This window comes from Salmo trutta, chromosome 28 (assembly GCF_901001165.1).
Source record: "Salmo trutta chromosome 28, fSalTru1.1, whole genome shotgun sequence".
NCBI lineage: Eukaryota > Metazoa > Chordata > Actinopteri > Salmoniformes > Salmonidae > Salmo > Salmo trutta.
Window position 1 is genome coordinate 13,113,894 of NC_042984.1, and position 20,773 is coordinate 13,134,666.

At 47.3% G+C, this 20,773-nt stretch overlaps 1 protein-coding gene across 1 annotated transcript in view; it reads right to left on the reverse strand.

The window, feature by feature from the left end:
* LOC115166471 (low-density lipoprotein receptor-related protein 1-like) overlaps nt 1-20,773 on the reverse strand; it is a 224,795-nt gene that overhangs the window by 27,466 nt on the left and 176,556 nt on the right. Inside the window, exons 55-71 of the mRNA XM_029720368.1 lie at nt 19,928-20,116; nt 19,618-19,766; nt 17,241-17,334; nt 16,666-16,782; nt 15,753-15,872; nt 15,402-15,524; nt 14,088-14,213; nt 13,702-13,818; nt 8,375-8,481; nt 6,748-6,880; nt 6,168-6,290; nt 5,797-5,919; nt 5,366-5,503; nt 5,054-5,191; nt 3,945-4,064; nt 586-878; nt 1-72 (exon numbers count right to left, since the gene is read on the reverse strand). The exon at nt 1-72 is cut by the window's left edge and continues 110 nt beyond it. Of these exons, the coding sequence (XP_029576228.1) occupies nt 1-72; nt 586-878; nt 3,945-4,064; nt 5,054-5,191; nt 5,366-5,503; nt 5,797-5,919; nt 6,168-6,290; nt 6,748-6,880; nt 8,375-8,481; nt 13,702-13,818; nt 14,088-14,213; nt 15,402-15,524; nt 15,753-15,872; nt 16,666-16,782; nt 17,241-17,334; nt 19,618-19,766; nt 19,928-20,116 (2,282 nt within the window). The remainder of the gene's footprint in view (nt 73-585; nt 879-3,944; nt 4,065-5,053; nt 5,192-5,365; nt 5,504-5,796; nt 5,920-6,167; nt 6,291-6,747; nt 6,881-8,374; nt 8,482-13,701; nt 13,819-14,087; nt 14,214-15,401; nt 15,525-15,752; nt 15,873-16,665; nt 16,783-17,240; nt 17,335-19,617; nt 19,767-19,927; nt 20,117-20,773) is intronic.

A 20,773-nucleotide genomic window follows, 5' to 3' on the forward strand; every position in this document is an offset into this window, starting at 1 on the left:
TTCAGTCCAGTACAGGTTACCAGCCACCCAGTCCACCGCTATACCCCGAGGCATGTTTAGATGCCCTACAATCTAGTCAAAGAGAGAGATGACAGAGGGATGTTTAGATGCCCTACAATCTAGTCAGAGGGAGAGATGACAGAGGGATGTTTAGATGCCCTACAATCTAGTTAAAGGGAGAGATGACAGAGGGATGTTTAGATGCCCTACAATCTAGTCAGAGGGAGAGATGACAGAGGGATGTTTAGATGCCCTACAATCTAGTTAAAGGGAGAGATGACAGAGGGATGTTTAGGTACATCTCATTATGTTGTGAACAGAAAACAACAGACCTTTCTGAACTATGAGACTTGGCACTAACTGCAATCCACCTATATTGTATCACACATAGGATGTCATAACAGTGCCCATGTTTTAGTGTGTGTATGTGTGTCTGTTTGTGTGTGTGTACATGTGTGAGTGTGTACATGTGTGTGTACATGTTTGTGTTTGTGTGTGTATGCATGTGAGTATGTGAGTGTGTGTGTATTTGTGGGTGTGTGTGCGCGCGTGCGTACATTCCTGTTTGCGTCACTCAAGCCTCACCTCCAGGGTAGTAACACCTCCCTCACTATGGCGCCGGTTGCGGCGTGTATTTGACGATGTGCCAGAAGAGGAAGATGACGACGATGAAGGCAGCTCGTAGGAGGAGATTCTGCCAGTGTGCCAGTTGGTCCAGTAGATGCGGTTGGTCTTGACGTGCAGGTCCATGGCATCGATGCGTACGTTGGCATCGCCCTGGAAGCTCTGCTCATAGCGCCAGTTGGGCATGCCAGGGTCCAGGCTGCGGATCTCGTTGTCATCGGCGATGTAGAGCACCTGTCTGCTACTGTTCTGGTCTGGAAAGACCAGAGGGAGGGGTGGAGGGTAGGGAGGGAGGGGAGAGGGCGGGAGGAGGGAGAGAGAGAGAGAGCGAGAGAGTGGTAGGGAGGGAGGGAGAGAGGAGTCAGGAAATGAAGACAGAACTTCGACACAGAATTCATGAAAATGTCAATGCATTCATTGTGGCTGCGGAAGGGTTAAGAATACACTATTTCAAAGTATTTAGGGTTTGAAGAAAGAAGAAGAAAACTACACAACTAAAAGAACACCACACAACCAGAAGAACACTACACTACTATAACAACACAACTATAAGAACAACACTACTATAAGAACACTAGTATAAGAACACTACACTACTAGAAGAACACTACACTACAAGAAGAACACTACACTACAAGAAGAACACTACACTACTAGAAGAACACTACACTACAAGAAGAACACTACACTACAAGAAGAACACTACACTACTAGAAGAACACTACACTACTAGAAGAACACTACTAGAAGAACATTACTAGAAGAACACTACACTACTAGAAGACCACTACACTACTAGAAGAACACTACACTACTAGAAGAACAGTACACTACTATAAGAACACTACACTACTAGAAGTACACTACTATAAGAACACTACACTCCTAGAAGAACACAGCACTACTATAAGAACACTACTATAAGAACACTACTATAAGAACACTACACTACTAGAAGAACACTACTATAAGAACACTACTAGAAGAACACTACTAGAACAACACTACGAGAACAACACTAATATAAGAACACTACACTACTAGAACAACACTACTAATAGAAGAACACTACTATAAGAACACTACCATAAGGACACTACACTACTGTAAGAACACTACATTACTATAAGAACACTACACTACTATAAGAACACTACTATAAGAACACTACACTACTATAAGAACACTACTATAAGAACACCACACTAATAGAAGGACACTACTATAAGAACACTACACTACTATAAGAACAATACACTAATAGAAGAACACTACTATAAGAACACTAAACTACTATAAGAACACTACTATAAGAACACTACACTACTAGAACAACACTACTATAAGAACACTACACTACTAGAACAACAGTACTATAAGCACACTACACGACTAGAAGAACACTACTAGAAGAACACTACTAGAAGAACACTACTATAAGAACACTACTAGAAGAACACTACTAGAACAAAACTACTAGAAGAACACTACACTACTAGAAGAACACTACACTACTAAAATAATACTACACTACTAGAAGAACACTACTAGAAGAACACTACTATAAGAACACAACACTACTATAAGAACACTACACTACTAAAATAACACTACACTACTAAAATAACACTACACTACTAGAAGAACACTACTAGAAGAACACTACAATACTAGAACAACACTACTATAAGAACACTACACTACTAGAACAACACAACTATAAGAACACTACTAGAAGAACACTACAAAACTATAAGAACACTACTATAAGAACACTACACTACTATAAGAACACTACTACAAGAACACTACTAGAAGACCACTACACTACTAGAAGACCCCTACACTACTAGAAGAACACTACACTACTAGAATAACACTACTATAAGAACACTACACTACTAGAAGAACACTACTAGAAGAACACTACACTACTAGAAGAACACTACTACAAGAACACTACACTACTAGAACAACACTACTAGAAGAACACGACACTACTAGAAGAACACTACTAGAAGAACACTACACTACTAGAAGAACACTACACTACTAGAAGAACACTACTATAAGAACACTACACTACTAGAAGAACACTACTATAAGAACACTACACTACTAGAAGAACACTACACTACTAGAAGAACACTACACTACTAGAAGAACACTACTATAAGAGAACACTACACTACTAGAAGAACACTACACTAGTAGAAGAACACTACTATAAGAACACTACACTACTCAAAGAACACTACTGTAAGAACACTACACTACTATAAGAACACTACTATAAGAACACTACACTACTAGAAGAACACTACTATAAGAACACTACTAGAAGAACACTACACTACTAGAAAAAGACTACACTACTACAAGAACACTACTAGAAGAACACTACACTACTAGAAGAACACTACTAGAAGAACACCACACTACTAGAAGAACACTACTAGAAGAACACTACACTACTAGAAGAACACTACTAGAAGAACACTACACTACTAGAAGAACACTACTATAAGAACACTACACTACTGGAAGAACACTACACTACTAGAAGAACACTACACTACTAGAAGAACACTACACTACTAGAAGAACACTACTAGAAGAACACTACACTACTAGAAGAACACTACTAGAAGAACACTACACTACTAGAAGAACACTACACTACTAGAAGAACACTACACTACTAGAAGAACACTACTAGAAAAACTCTACACTACTAGAAGAACACTACACTACTAGAAGAACACTACACTACTATAAGAACACTAATATAAGAGAACACTACACTACTAGAATAACACTACACTACTATAAGAACACTACTATAAGAACACTACTATAAGAACACTACTAGAAGAACACTACTATAAGAACACTACACTAATAGAAGAACACTACTATAAGACAACACTACACCACTAGAAGAACACTACACTACTATAAGAACACTACTATAAGAACACTACACTACTATAAGAACACTACTATAAGAACACTAATAGAAGAACACTACTATAAGAACACTACACTACTATAAGAACACTACTATAAGAACACTACACTACTATAAGAACACTACTATAAGAACACTACTAGAAGAACACTACACTACTAGAAGAACACTACACTACTAGAAGAACACTACTAGAAGAACACGACACTACTAGAAGAACACTACTATAAGAACACTAAACTACTAGAAGAACACTACTAGAAGAACACGACACTACTAGAAGAACACTACACTACTAGAAGAACACTACTAGAAGAACACTACACTACTAGAAGAATATGCTACTTACTGTCAACCTTGCAGGTGTCGTTGATCCTGGTGAAGTGTTTGTGGCAGCTACACTTGTAGGATCCCTTGGTGTTGTTGCACATGTGGGAGCACACTCCAAACTGCTTACACTCATTCTTATCTGAGAGGGGTCAGGGGTTAATAAATCAGCATTTTAAGGACAAAATGAAATATACTGATTGAGCTCTGAGTGAGCGAGTGTACATGAAATGTGGGCTTGTAACCTTGTAATGATATTTTGGGATATGGGATTGAAAGTGAGATATCCCAGTAGATACTGTTTCTAACACGTGTGTACATAGTGTAATACGCTTGACTCTGTAGAGGACATCCTGGTGTGTGTAATACGCTTCACTCTGTAGAGGACATCCTGGTGTGTGTAATAAGCTTGACTCTGTAGAGGACATCCTGGTGTGTATAATAAGCTTGACTCTGTAGAGGACATCCTGGTGTGTGTAATAAGCTCGACTCTGTAGAGGACATCCTAGTGTGTGTAATAAGCTTGACTCTGTAGAGGACATCCTGGTGTGTATAATAAGCTCGACTCTGTAGAGGACATCCTGGTGTGTGTAATAAGCTTGACTCTGTAGAGGACATCCTGGTGTGTGTAATAAGCTTGACTCTGTAGAGGACATCCTGGTGTGTGTAATAAGCTTGACTCTGTAGAGGACATCCTGGTGTGTGTAATAAGCTTGACTCTGTAGAGGACATCCTGGTGTGTATAATAAGCTTGACTCTGTAGAGGACATCCTGGTGTGTGTAATAAGCTTGACTCTGTAGAGGACATCCTGGTGTGTGTAATAAGCTTGACTCTGTAGAGGACATCCTGGTGTGTATAATAAGCTTGACTCTGTAGAGTACATCCTGGTGTGTGTAATAAGCTTGACTCTGTAGAGGACATCCTGGTGTGTGTAATAAGCTTGACTCTGTAGAGGACATCCTGGTGTGTGTAATAAGCTTGACTCTGTAGAGGACATCCTGGTGTGTATAATAAGCTTGACTCTGTAGAGGACATCCTGGTGTGTGTAATAAGCTTGACTCTGTAGAGGACATCCTGGTGTGTATAATAAGCTTGACTCTGTAGAGGACATCCTGGTGTGTGGAGTGTACCTTCACAGGTGTTATGAGCAGTCTTCTGGAAGCCTGGTTTGCAGGAGCAGAAGGAGTCTGTCAGGTTGCTGACACAGTGGGCCTCATCCCCGTCCCCACACAGAGTCCTGTTACTCCTGCAGTCATTCAGCTTGGTGTCTGCAGGGTCAGAGACACCACAGGCAGAGAAGAAAACCTTTAGGATAAACAGTGTTGAGCCATTGGAAGGTTAACGGAACATTGTGTGAGAAAAAGAAACCACCGCTGTCTTCTCCAACATGCCATTAGAACGGTTGACATGGTGATGTGTTAACCAGTCATGACTTGGGGCACCTGTCTTGCAGTGGATCTCATCTGAACCGTAGTCCTCACAGTCATTGAAGAAGTTACAGCGCAGACTGGAGCTGATGCACCTGCCATTGGCACACAGGAACTCATCCTTGTCACAGCTAGGCTGGGCTGGAGGAGGCTCTGAGAAAACACACATAGACCAACCATCACATTGCCCCTGAGGGGTAAATAAAGGTGTATTAAATGTCTATTGAATGAAATTAACACAACCATTCTGATCCAATGTCTATAATTGCATACCACTGAATAAAACGACAATGAAGCCCTGTATTGGATATGCATTCTGTCATAGTGCATTCTGTCATAAGTGGTATGGTAGGTGTACAGATAGAACCTCTCCACAGGGAACAACAGCTCATCAAGGACAGCCTTGTGTTGGTGTGTGCTAAAGGCCAGCAGCACAGGAAACTCACGGCAGTTGAGCTCATCAGAGTTGTCCCCGCAGTTGTTAACTCCGTCACACTGTTTGGACACTTTGAGACACACACGGTCGTTCTGGCAGCGGAAACTCCTGGTGGGGGGGCACTGGAACCTCCCTAAGGGGAGGAGAAAGAGGGGTTAGGAGTCAAGGAGTCAGAACAGGCTTTAGGATGCATACCTTTTCTGACCATCGTGACAACTAGAGCTGAACTGTGGTGGCTCTGGTATTTTATTTCACATTGTCCTTCCCATCATGATGGATGAGTAACCAGGCCAGCACAGTACAAGTCAGTTCAGCTCGGTACTGTGAAAAGGGTACTAGTAGACAGGATCTGATGTCACAGGATCTGATGTCACTACTCACTGCACTCGTCAGGGTTCTCGTCCGAGTTGTCTCCACAGTCGTCCTCTCCATCGCATTTCCAGGCCAGGGGTTTACACAGCGTGTTGTTACACTGGAAGTCGTCCAGGGGGCAGTGTCTCTCAACTGAGACATGGAGAAGGGAAGAAGAACAGTAGGCTGCCCATTATTGACCCTGTTCCTGTAGATCCTACCACAGGCTGTGTAAAAGGGATCCTACGCACATCTCCAGAATCCCTCTCAATGAATAAACGTAGAGGGCTCCCAAGTGGCACAGTGGTCTAAGGCACTGCATCTCAGTGCTAGAGGCATACCTACAGACCCTGGTTCAATTCCAGGCTGTATCACAACCGGCTGTGATTGAGAGTCCCATAGGGTGGCACCCAGTGTTGTCCGGGTGAGGGGAGGGTTTGGCCGGGGTAGGCCGTCATTGTAAATAAGAGTATTTGTTCTTAACTAATTTGCCTAGTTAAATAAAGGATAAATAAAAAGGATGCTCAGTAAAACCACTCTCTTTTAGCACTGTGGTCATCTCAAATGCCAGCATGAGCGAGGCACATGGGGACACATAACACACACTCACCAGCGATGTGACACTTCTCCTCATCGCTGCCATCCAAACAGTCAGCATCTGCGTCACAGCGCCAGCGGTTGGGGATGCAGTGGCCGTTCTTACACTGGAACTGGTCACTGTCACACTTCAGGTCACAGCCGTCCTGAGGAACATGCACGCACACACAAACACACACTTTTAACCACTCAAGTAAAAGGCACATCTCTAAGCTATAAGGTCAACCAGTAACATAGAGAGGTTGTTAGTAGGGGAGAGTGGGCTAAAGTGGAGCCGCCCTATAATTTATCATTTGACCAAATATTTACTGAAGAGGTCATCATTACATGGAGTCTGTGAAGGAAGAAACCACATGGAAAAAGAGGTAAATAAGTTAGGTTAAAAAACATGTTTTTACCAAGTCAAATGAATTTATTGTGTTTGAGGTTTCATGATGCTTGTATATATATAGAGATTTTTCTATACATGAGTTGTGGTCTCTATAAGCTTCATTATAGACATATAGCTGGGTGGTTCGAGCCCTGAATGCTGATTGGCTGAAAGCCATGGTATATCAGACTGTATACCACAGGTATGATAAAAAATGACTTTTTACGGTTCTAATTACATTGGTAACCAGTTTATTATAATAGCAATAAGGCACCTCGGGGGTTTGTGATATATGACCAATATACCACGGCTGAGGGCTGTATCCAGGCACTACGCTTTGCGTCGTGCGTAAGAACAGCCCTTAGCCGTGTTATATTGGCCATATATCACACCCCCTCGTGCCTTATTGCTTCAATATGAGGTCCTAAACCTAGCAGGAAAGTGCATCCTTGTAGCTGTGTGGGCTAGTATAGTCAAAATGTTTGCCTTGGGGTAAGTTGAGCCAATGGCAAGTTGAGCAAATTGAAGTGTTTTCTTCCCAGGCATAATACAAGGCATTATCGCTGGGATATGAGGTAACAACAGACATTTTACATTTTACATTTAAGTCATTTAGCAGATGCTCTTATCCAGAGCGACTTACAGTAGTGAATGCATACATTTCATATTTAAAAAAAAAAATGTGTGTACTGGCCCCCCACACACCATGCTGGCGTTGCAAACACCATGCTCTACCAACTGAGCCACAGGGAAGCCTATGTTGCAACAGGACCTGGCCTATGTTGCAAGTGTAAAAAAACAAGTTACAAGTGTTTGTTAGGTGTTAAGCCTTGAATAATTTAAAGGCAAAAGAGCAATTGTGATTGTGTTGAATTGTGTTTGGGAAATAAATAAATAAATATAGATGTTTTTTAAAAGGTACTGATAATTTTCCTTTCAGTACAGAAATTTGTAGACGGCTTAACTTACCCTGTCCTGCGGTTAAACTTACCCCGTACACAGGGATAAGTTGTGCCAAGAGACAATTTTTTTGGACAAGCTATGTTTTCAAAACTGTAATATTTAAATGAATTCTGATTATTTCCAGGTCTACACAGCATCCTGAAATATATGTAGATATCTTTGTTAGAATATTTGCCTTGACAGAGTGATGCTGAATGTAAAGAATTGCTCAACTTACCCCACTCTCCCCTACAGTATGAGTCAGTAGCGTGATCTATTACACGTGTCTAACTCAGATATGTTGCTGTGGTTGAGTCAGGTGTGTTACCTCATCAGATCCGTCAGCACAGTCATGGTCTCCATCACACTTCCACCTCCCGGCGATACAGCGTCCGTTGGTACAGGCAAACTCACTCTCTGAGCACTGCCGTGGGACTGTAAAGACACAGCAACACAGGTCTCACATAACGAACATTATACTGTATAGCTTAGCTGGAAATGGCTTCCAAATGTGTTGTTTTTAGTAAAAGACCAAATTCACAGGGGAGAGAGTACTGTACAGAACACCTCATAACACACCACAACACCTCATGAGACACCACAACACACAACGACACCTCATAACACCTCACAACACCTCACAGCACAACACATTACAGCACCTCACAACCCATCACAACACCTCACAGCACAACACATTACAGCACCTCACAACCCATCACAACACCTCACACCACATTACAGCACCTCACACCACCTCACACCACACCACCTCACACCACCTCACACCACACCACCTCACACCACATTACAGCACCTCACACCACACCACCTCACACCACACCACATCACCTCACACCACACCACATTACAGCACCTCACACCACCTCACACCACACCACCTCACCTCACACCACATTACAGCACCTCACACCACATTACAGCACCTCACACCACACCACCTCACACCACACCACCTCACACCACAGCACACCACAACACACCACATCACACCACAGCACACCACACCACCTCACACCACACCACCTCACACCACACCACCTCACCTCACACCACATTACAGCACCTCACACCACACCACCTCACACCACACCACCTCACACCACACCACATCACCTCACACCACACCACATCACCTCACACCACACCACATCACCTCACACCACACCACACCACATCACCTCACACCACACCACATCACCTCACACCACACCACACCACATCACCTCACACCACATCACCTCACACCACACCACACCACCTCACACCACACCACCTCACACCACACCACATCACCTCACACCACACCACATCACCTCACACCACCTCACCTCACACCACATTACAGCACCTCACACCACAACACCTCACACCACCTCACCTCACATCACCTCACACCACATTACACCACCTCACACCACAACACATCACAACACACCACCTCACCTCACATCACCTCACACCACATTACAGCACCTCACACCACCTCACCTCACATCACACCACACCACACCACCTCACCTCACATCACACCACACCACACCACCTCACCTCACATCACACCACACCACACCACCTCACATCACCTCACACCACACCACACCACCTCACAACACCTCACACCACACCACACCACAGCACCTCAGCTCACAAACCACCACAACACATCACAGCACCTCACAACACACCACAAAACATCACAACACATCATAACACCTCACAACCCACCACAACACATCATAACACCTCACAACCCACCACAACACATCATAACACCTCACAACCCACCACAACACATCATAACACCTCACAACCCACCACAACACATCCCAGCACCTCACAACACATCACAACACATCACACCACATCACAGCACCTCAGCTCACAACACACATCACACCTCACAACAACACAACACAACACCTCACAACACATCATAACACCTTACAACCAACCACAACACATCCCAGCACCTCACAACACACCACAACACATCACAACACAACACCTCACACCACACCACACCACAGCACCTCACACCACACCACACCACATCATAACACCTCACAACCCACCACAACACATCATAACACCTCACAACCCACCACAACACATCATAACACCTCACAACCCACCACAACACATCATAACACCTCACAACCCACCACAACCAACCACAACACATCCCAGCACATCCCAGCACTTCACAACACATCACACCACACCACACCACAGCACCTCACATCACACCACATCACAGCACCTCAGCTCACAACACACATCACACCTCACAACAACACCTCACAACACAACACAACACCTCACAACACACCACAACACATCATAACACCTCACAACCCACCACAACACATCCCAGCACCTCACAACACATCATAACACCTCACAACACATCACAGCACCTCAGCTCACAACACACATCACACCTCACAACAACATCACATTACTCCAGTGCTAGCCTCTACACTGGCTTCCTGTTAAGGCTGGGCTGATTTGAAGGTTTTACTACTAACCTACAAAACATTACATGGGCTTGCTCCTACCCATCTTTCCGATTTGGTCCTGCCGTACATACCTACACGTACGCTACGGTCACAAGACTGTTCCTAGAATTTCTAAGCAAACAGCTGGAGGGAGGGCTTTCTCCTAGAGAGCTCAATGGAATGTTCTGCCAACCCATGTGAGAGACGCAGACTTGGTCTCAACCTTTAAGTCTTTATTGAAGACTCATCTCTTCAGTAGGTCCTATGATTGAGTCTAGTCTGGCCCAGGAGTGTGAAGGTGAACGAAAAGGCACTGGAGCAACGAACCGCCCTTGCTGTCTCTGCCTGGCCGGTTCCCCTCTCTCCACTGGGATTCTCTGCCTCTAACCCTATTACAGGGGCTGAGTCACTGGCTTACTGGTGCTCTTCCATGCCGTCCCTAGGAGGGGTGCATCACTTGAGTGGGTTGAGTCACTGACGTGATCTTCCTGTCCGGGTTGGCGCCCCCCTTGGGTTGTGTCGTGGTGGAGATCTTTGTGGGCTATACCCGGCCTTGTCTCAGGATGGTAAGTTGGTGATTGAAGATATCCCTCTAGTGGTGTGGAGGCTGTGCTTTGGCAAAGTGGGTGGGGTTATATCCTGCCTGTTTGGCCCTGTCCGGGGGTATCGTCGGATGGGGCCACGGTGTCTCCCAACCCCTCCTGTCTCAGCCTCCAGTATTTATGCTGCAGTAGTTTATGTGTCGGAGGGCTAGTGTCAGTCTGTTATATCTGGAGCATTTCTCCTGTCTTATCCGGTGTCCTGTGTGAATTTAAGTATGCTCTCTCTAATTCTTTCTTTCTTTCTCTCGGAGGACCTGAGCCCTAGGACCATGCCTCAGGACTACCTGGCTTGATGACTCCTTGCTGTCCCCAGTCCACCTGGCCGTACTGCTGCTCCAGTTTCAACTGTTCTGCCTGCGGCTATGGAACCCTGACCTGTTCACCGGATGTGCTACCTGTCCCAGACCTGCTGTTTTCAACTCTCTAGAGACAGCAGGAGCAGTAGAGATACTCTGAATGATCGGCTATGAAAAGCCAAGTGACATTTTCTCCTGAGGTGCTCACCTGTTGCACCCTCGACAACCACTGTGATTATTATTATTTGACCCTGCTGGTCATCTATGAACATTTTAACATCTTGGCCATGTTCTATTATAATCTCTACCCGGCACAGCCAGAAGAGGACTGGCCACCCCTCAGAGCCTGGTTCCTCTCTTGGTTTCTTCCTAGTGTTGGATTCGACATTTTGAACATTGAGATATTAAATAAATGATAGAGAAGAAGCATAGAATATCTGTAGAACGACAGATAGCTGTGGAATGTGTTGGGGGATGGGAGCAGAGCACCATGTTGATACAGGAAAGACAGATGGACATCTGTGGATTAGGTGAAGGAGGGGTTGAGGTCAGGAGGTGAGGACAGGTCACCTGAAGGGAGTAATAAGGTTTTGGTATCTTGTTACTCTTTTCCTGTTAAACCATAAGATATAAGGATTGGAGAGAAGGAGGAGTGTCTTAAGTGGGATATATATCTGGATGGGATGTCTGATGTCTGAATACAGCTGTACAGAACCTTTGGGAAGAATTAAACTTGGTTAAAGCTTCTATAGTGTCCGTGAGTTATTTACTCTGAAAAATAAGAATCTAACACTAGGTTCTGGCCTTTCTAGGGAGTTTTTCCTAGCCACCGTACTTCTACACCTGCATGGCTTGCTGTTTGGGGTTTTAGGCTGGATTTCTGTACAGCACTTTGTGACATCAGCTGATGTAAGAAGGGCTTTATAAATACATTTGATTTGAACACCTCATTACACAACAACACAACACCACAACCCACAACACAACAAACCACAACACAACAAACCACAACACCTCCCAACACACCACAAGCATGGACACACAGAGGGAGGCCAAACAATGATGGTCAAAGGAGAGCTCCAGAGATGCAATAGAAGATGTCCTAGGTGCCTGATGAACAACATTGCATCTTTACTGAAAGTGGTAACATAGCTGTGTGCTTTCACCCTGCTTATTTTTATTTAATTTTGTTGTACTTTTTACCCCTTTTTCGCCACAATTTTGTGATACCCAATTGGTAGTTACAGTCTTGTCCCATCGCTGCAACTCCTGTGCGAACCCAGGAGAGGCAAAGGTCAAGAGCCATGCGTCCTCCGAAACACGTCCCCGCCAAGCCACACTGCTTCTCGACACACTGCTCACTTAACCCAGAAGTCAGCCTCACCAATGTGTCGGAGGAAACACTGTACAGCTGGCGACCGTGTCAGCGTGCATGCGCCTGGCTACCACAAGGAGTCGCTAGAGCGTGATGAGACAAGGACATCCCAGCCGGCCAAACTCTCCCCTAACCCGGACGACGCTAGGCCAATTGTGCGCTGTCTCATGGGTCTCCCGGTCACGGCCGGGTGCGACCCAGCCTGGCATCGAACCCGGGCTGTAGTGACGCCTCTAGCACTGCGATGCAGTGCCTTAGACCGCTGCACAACTTGGGAGGTCCCAGATGTTAGCATCTTAGAAAATAAGTCATAAACTTTGCCCTACTTTTATACTAGAAACAAGCCCTACTTTTGACCTGTCACTGTCTGAGGAGATATGAGAGGGACAGGGCTGAAATGGGCAGCATCAGACATATAAATGACTGCGATGTGATTGAATAGGATGCAATGGGAGGGGAGGGGAGGAGCAGAGTGACATTAGGGGTGGTGAAATGGGGATGGGTGAAAGTAGAGACCTACCTCTGGCTCATGCCAACAGGTCAGTGAGTGGGAAATGAAAGGTAAACATTAGATGAGGTGAGATGCATCACAGATGAGTTAATGACAATGTCTCAGTGTGTGTTACAAAACATCTACAGACACTGGGAAGCAAAACAAATACACAAGAATCAAGCAATTGAAGTGTATTCCGACGGTCGGTCATGAGGACTAAGGAGCAAGCTTCCAATGCAGAACATGTTAAGCCCAAAACATCACAAACCATGAGCATACTATAAATGCAATGAAACAATGCAGTGGCATTGGCCAGGGTGAGATGGGGCCACAAGGATAGTGTAACAGGAATGACAGAGAGACATACCACACTTGTCCTCGTCCGAGTTGTCCCCACAGTCGTTGTCATAGTCACACTGCCAGCGACCCGGGACACAGCGGTTGTTCTTACACCTGAACTGGTACGGCTCACATGTCCTCTCATCTACACAGAGACAAGGGTCAGACCCTCAGCTCCATAACACCACAGTACATACAAACCGTACAGGAGGTTAACACCATAGCATGAACCTAAAATACACCTATGATCTTGTTGGCAATCTCAAGGGTTGTTATAAGGAATTCAGAGAGGGAGAGAGTGAACTTTGTATTAAAGTGTAATGGACGCTGTAATCCTCCAGATTCTACAGTAAGGATCCAGAGAAATTCTTTGTTGGAGCTTTCCGTTTCCTGTGTGACAGACAGAACACTCACCACACTCTTCTTTGGGTTCGTCAGATGAGTCTCCACAGTCGTCCTCCCCGTCACACTTCCACCGGGCCGGGATGCAGCGACCAGAGTCCTTACAGCGAAACTCATCCACACCACACGTCATCTGGGCTGGAGGGGGGAGGAGAGTTAGGAGAGGAGGGGTGGGAGAGGGGAGGGGAGGGAGAGGAGGGGGGAGGAGAGAAGGGAGGAGAAGAGGGAGAGGGAGAGGAGGGGGAGGAGAGGGAAAGGGAGAGGAGGGGGAGGAGAGGGAGAGGAGGGGGGAGGAGAGAAGGGAGGAGAAGAGGGAGAGGGAGAGGAGGGGGAGGAGAGTTAGGAGAGGAGGGGGGAGGAGAGAAGGGAGGAGAAGAGGGAGAGGGAGAGGAGGGGGAGGAGAGGGAGAGGAGGGGGAGGGGAGAAGGGAGGAGAAGAGGGAGAGGGAGAGGAGGGGGAGGAGAGGGAGAGGAGGGGGGAGGAGGGGGGAGAAGCGGGAGAGGGAGAGGAGGGGGAGGAGAGGGAGAGGAGGGGGAGGAGAGAAGGGAGGAGAAGAGGGAGAGGGAGAGGAGGGGGAGGAGAGGGAGAGGAGGGGGGAGGAGAGAAGGGAGGAGAAGAGGGAGAGGGAGAGGAGGGGGAGGAGAGGGAGAGGAGGGGGGAGGAGAGAAGGGAGGAGAAGAGGGAGAGGGAGAGAAGGGAGGAGAAGAGGGAGAGGGAGAGGAGGGGGGAGGAGAGGGAGAGGGAGAGGGAGAGGAGGGGGGAGAAGCGGGAGAGGGAGAGGAGGGGGAGAGAGGGAGAGGAGGGGGAAGGAGAGAAGGGAGGAGAAGAGGGTAGAGGGAGAGGAGGGGGAGGAGAGGGAGAGGAGGGGGGAGGAGAGAAGGGAGGAGAAGAGGAAGAGGGTTAGGAGAAGGGGAGGAGAGGGGAGGAGAGGGAGAGGAGGGGGAAGAGAGAAGGGAGGAGAAGAGGGAGAGGGAGAGGAGGGGGAGGAGAGGGAGAGGGGAGGAGAGAAGGGAGGAGAAGAGGGAGAGGGTTAGGAGAGGGGAGGAGAGGGGAGGAGAGGGAGAGGAGGGGGAGGAGAGAAGGGAGGAGAAGAGGGAGAGGGTTAGGAGAGGGGACTGACTGAGGCTTGTCACAGGCCAGATGACAGACTGAGTATAAGGTGGAGGGAGGATGTGACGAGATCTGAAAGATCTAGTGTATCCGCAATTCATTAGTTTGGTAAGTTAGCAGAAACATGTATTCTACTGCAACATGGATATTGAACTTGATTTGCATGTCTGTCATTATTCTAGAATAGTCCTCTGAAACAAAGGAGCGGGGTCTTACTGCAGTTGGCTGGTTCGTCCGATCCGTCCACACAGTCATTGTCACGGTCACACACCCAGACACGAGGGATACAGCGCTTGGTGATGGTACACTGGAACTGAGTGGGCGCACAGGTGACCTCGGCTAGAGGGAGAGAGAACAGACAGACGACTGTTACTGACTGGAGAGAGCAACCCATAACAACAGTATGTTTCTTATTTAACATTCATCTATCCAGGTAAGTCTCACTGAAATACAATCTATTTTACATAGAGACCACGTGCAACACAGCAGTATTACCACACTAAATGTATAACATGCAATAAAGCATGCAGATGAGGAGATAGGAAGGACAAAGAGTTGTTGACTCACGGCAGTCTGTCTCGTCCTCTCCTTCTCCACAGTTGTCCTGTCCATTACAGCGGAAGATTCCCGGGATACAGCGGCTGGGGTGGGAGCACTTGAACTGACTGGGCAGACACACGTGGATATCTGTAGAACAATCACACATAGACAGACACTAGACGTGTCAGAGAGACGACATTGGATGACAGACACAAGACGTGTCAGAGAGACGACAGAGGATGACAGACAAGACGTGTCAGAGAGACGACAGGATGACAGACAAGACGTGTCAGAGAGACGACAGACACAAGACGTGTCAGAGAGACGACAGAGGATGACAGACAAGACGTGTCAGAGAGACGACAGAGGATGACAGACACAAGACGTGTCAGAAAGACGACAGAGGATGACAGACACAAGACGTGTCAGAGAGACGACAGAGGATGACAGACACAAGACGTGTCAGAAAGACGACAGAGGATGACGGACACAAGATGTGTCAGAAAGACGACAGAGGATGACAGACACAAGACGTGTCAGAGAGACGACAGGATGACAGACAAGACGTGTCAGAGAGATGACAGACACAAGACGTGTCAGAGAGACGACAGAGGATGACAGACAAGACGTGTCAGAGAGACGACAGAGGATGACAGACACAAGACGTGTCAGAGAGACGACAGAGGATGGGTAAGAATAGATGTTAGGGGGTGAAGTTATGAAGGACAGAGAACGAGGCAGAGAGAGAACGAGGCAGAGAGAGAACGAGGCAGAGAGAGAATGAGGCAGAGACAGAAGGGGGAGGAGAGAGAAAAGTGGGAGGAGAGAGGGAAAGAGAGAGTGTGGGTGAGAAAGAAAGATATACAGAGTGAGAGAGAAAGAGAGAAAGAGAGACAGACAGAGAGAGACAGGCAGACAGAGAGCATAAAAGAGTATGTACCGCAGTTGGCCTCATCTGAATGATCCTGGCAGTCGTTGTCCCCATCACAGATGTAAGCTGGGTTGGTACAGATGCCTGTCCCACACTGGAACTGGCCTGGCCGGCATTTGAACTTAGCTACAGGGAACAATGGATGTCACAGACAGAGAGACAGTCAGAGGTTGTTTCAAAGTCTGAAACAGGCCCACTGAAACAGGCCCACTGAAACAGGCCCAGTGAAACAGGCCCACTGAAACAGGCCCACTGAAACAGGCCCACTGAAACAGGCCCACTGAAACAGGCCCACTGAAACAGGCCCACTGAAACAGGCCCACTGAAACAGGCCCATTGCAGTTTCACCAACCATCTTCCTCTCCTACCCCGTCGTCTCAGCCACCACAACCTCAGATCCCCGTAGAAACATCCATGAGACTTTGCATCCACATACTCCTCATTCACTCATCATCATTTACGAAGCACTGGCTTGCCAAGACCGTGGGTTCAATTCCCACAGGGACCACATACACACACTAGAAATGCATGCAGTCACTGTACTATACTGTAAGTCGCTTTGGATGAAAAAGTGGCACACTCACGGCATTCTGCAGGCTCGTCCGAGCGATCCCCACAGTCGTCCTCCGTGTCACACTTCCACCAGAAGGGGATGCACTTGTCGTTCTTACACACAAACTGGACAAGGAGAGGAGAAGAGAGGAGGAGAGAGGAGATGAGGACAATGTTCACAGTCGCTGCTGTTTTTGTCTGTTCCTAAGGCTTCACATAATGCTCCTTCATACGTGTATGATCTTGATGAGAAGGGAGGAGGAGAGAGGAGGGAGGAGGAGATGGCGAGATGAGATGGGAGGAGGAGAGGAGAGAAGAGGGAGAAGGAGATGAGAAGGTGGGAGGAGGAGAGGAGAAGGAGAGGGGAGCAAGAGGAGTAAGGAGGGAGTAGGAGAGAGGAGGAGAGAGGAGAAAGGAGGAGAGAGGAGGGGGAGGAAAGAGAAGGAGAGGAGAGAGGAGAAAGGAGGAGAGGAGAGAGTAGGCGAGAGGAGGAGAGGAGGAGAGAGTAGGCAAGGAGGAGAGAGGAGGAGAGAGGAGTACAGAGGAGGAGAGAGTAGGAGAGAGGAAGAGAGTGGAGGAGAGAGGAGTAGAGAGAAGGAGAGGAGAGGAGAGAGGAGGAGAGAGTAGGAGAGAGGAGAAAGGAGAGAGTAGACGAGACGAGGAGGAGAGAGTAGGCGAGGAGGAGAGAGGAGGAGAAAGTAGGGGAAGAGAGAGAAGGAGAGGAGAGAGGAGAAAGGAGAGAGTAGACGAGACGAGGAGGAGAGAGGAGGCAAGGAGGAGAGAGGAGGAGAAAGTAAGAGAGAGGAAGAGAGTGGAGGAGAGAGGAGGAGAGAGGAGTAGAGAGAAGGATAGGAGAGGAGAGAGGAGGAGAGTGGAGTAGAGAGAAGGATAGGAGAGGAGAGAGGAGGAGAGAGGAGAGAGTAGGAGAGAGGAAGAGAGGAGGAGAAAGGTGGGAGGAGGAGAGAGGAGAGAGAAGGAGAGGAGGAGTAAGGAGGAGAGAAGAAAAGAGGAGAGAGTATGAGAGGGGAGGAGAGAGGAGGAAAGAGGAGAGAGTATGAGAGGGGAGGAGAGAGGAGGAAAGAGGAGAGAGGAGAGGAAAGAGGAGAGAGGAGGGAAGAGAAGAGAGGAGTGAGGAGGAGAGAGGAGGAGAGGGGACGGCGGAAAGAGGGAGAGGAAAGGAGGGTATGAGAGAGGAGGAGAGAGGAGGAGAGAGGAGGGAGGAGCAGAGAGTAGAGGGGAGGAGAGAGGAAGAGAGAGGAGAGAGAAGGAGAGAGGAGGGAGGAGGAGAGAGAAGAAGAGGAGAGGAGAAAAAAGGAGGAGAGGAGAACATAGGAGAAGAGGAGAAAGGAGGAGAGAGGAAGAGAGAAGGAGAGAGGAGAAGAGAGAGGGAGAGAGGAGGAGAGAGGAGAGATAGAGGAGAGAGGAGGAGAGGAGGAGAGAGTAGGCGAGGAGGAGAGAGGAGGAGAGAGGAGGAGAGAGGAGGAGAGAGGAGGAGAGAGGAGGAGGGAGGAGGGGAGAGTAGAGGGGAGGAGAGAGGAAGAGAGAGGAGAGAGAAGGAGAGAGGAGGGAGGAGGAGAGAGAAGAAGAGGAGAGGAGAAAAAAGGAGGAGAGGAGAACATAGGAGAAGAGGAGAAAGGAGGAGAGAGGAAGAGAGAAGGAGAGAGGAGAAGAGAGAGAGGAGAGAGGAGGAGAGAGGAGAGAGAGTAGGAGAGAGGAAGAGAGTGGAGGAGAGAGGAGAGTGGAGGAGAGAGGAGTAGAGAGAAGGATAGGAGAGGAGAGAGGAGGAGAGAGTAGGAGAGAGGAAGAGAGGAGGAGAAAGGTGGGAGGAGGAGAGAGGAGAGAGAAGGAAAGGAGGAGTAAGGAGGAGAGAAGAAAAGAGGAGAGAGTATGAGAGGGGAGGAGAGAGGAGGAAAGAGGAGAGAGGAGAGGAAAGAGGAGAGAGGAGGGAAGAGAAGAGAGGAGTGAGGAGGAGAGAGGAGGAGAGAGGACGGAGGAAAGAGGGAGAGGAAAGGAGGGTATGAGAGAGGAGGAGAGAGGAGGAGAGAGGAGGGAGGAGCAGAGAGTAGAGGGGAGGAGAGAGGAAGAGAGAGGAGAGAGAAGGAGAGAGGAGGGAGGAGGAGAGAGAAGAAGAGGAGAGGAGAAAAAAGGAGGAGAGGAGAACATAGGAGAAGAGGAGAGAGGAAGAGAGAAGGAGAGAGGAGAGAAGAGGAGAGAGAGGGAGAGAGGAGGAGAGAGGAGAGAGAGGGAGAGAGAGAGTGAACTCAAGCTGATGACACACTGTACAGTACGTACTGTGGAGATAATTATGCTTAATTAACCAATCACAAAGCAGCCCCCATTCCACAACAGGCTCTGCTGCCCCCTAGCTGTCTGGCCCCCCAATGGCCATATCGTTACACTGTCCCTCACCTGGCTGGCAGTGCAGTTGGACATGCAGGTGTGACCATCATTGGCCAGGTAGAAGTTGGTGGGACAGGCACACTTGTAGCCCCCCCCAGGGCTCAGCAGACACAGGTTACTACAGCCGCCGTTGTCTGTCTGGCACGGGTGGTTAAACACTGGAACCATAGCAGGGAGAGGGAGACTGTTTCAACTGGAACAACCACGTTGGGTGTGCGTGCTTGAGTGTGGTTGTGTGTGAGCATGTGTCTGTGTGTAAGTGTGTATGTGTGTGTTTGTGTGTGTGTGTGTGTGTGCGTTGTACATGAGTATCTCTTACCCTCAGGCTGGCGGTAAGGGTGGTAGATGTGGATGTCCATGGGCCTGTGGAGGGTAGTGATCAGGGTGGTCTTGTTGATACCCAGGGTCTTGTGACACCTGTTGATGGACTTGGTCTCCCAGTCGGTCCAGTAGATGTACTCCTCAAACAGGGTCATGGCAAAGATGTGGGGGACGTCCTGGGTAAGCACTGTGGACACAAACACACAGCCATACAGTAGTGAGGCAATTAGTACCACATTACACTGGGTTTTACCTGGCCACCACGTGACTTGACCAGGACAACCTGGGCCCAAGAGTTTTTCCTAGTCAGGTCATAACTCTGGGGGCCATAATTACATCACAATGTTGTCAGTCAAATCACCCATAGACACACAATGCCCAACGACCAACACAAGGAAAACAACTTTATCTCTGGGTTATGTAGCATCACTACTTTATATCTGGGTTATGTAGCATCATTACTTTATATCTGGGTTATGTAGCATCACTACTTTATCTCTGGGTTATGTAGCATCATTACTTTATATCTGGGTTATGTAGCATCACAACTATATCTGGGTTATGTAGCATCACTACTTTATATCTTGGTTATGTCGCATCACAACTATATCTGGGTTATGTAGCATCACTACTTTATATCTGGGTTATGTAGCATCACTACTATCTCTGGGATATGTAGTATCACTACTTTATATCTGGGTTATGTAGCATCACTACCTTATCTCTGGGTTATGTAACATCACTACTTTATATCTGGGTTATGTAGCACCATTACCTTATCTCTGTGTTATGTAGCATCACTACCACCTCTGGGTTATGTAGCATCACTACCATCTCTGGGTTA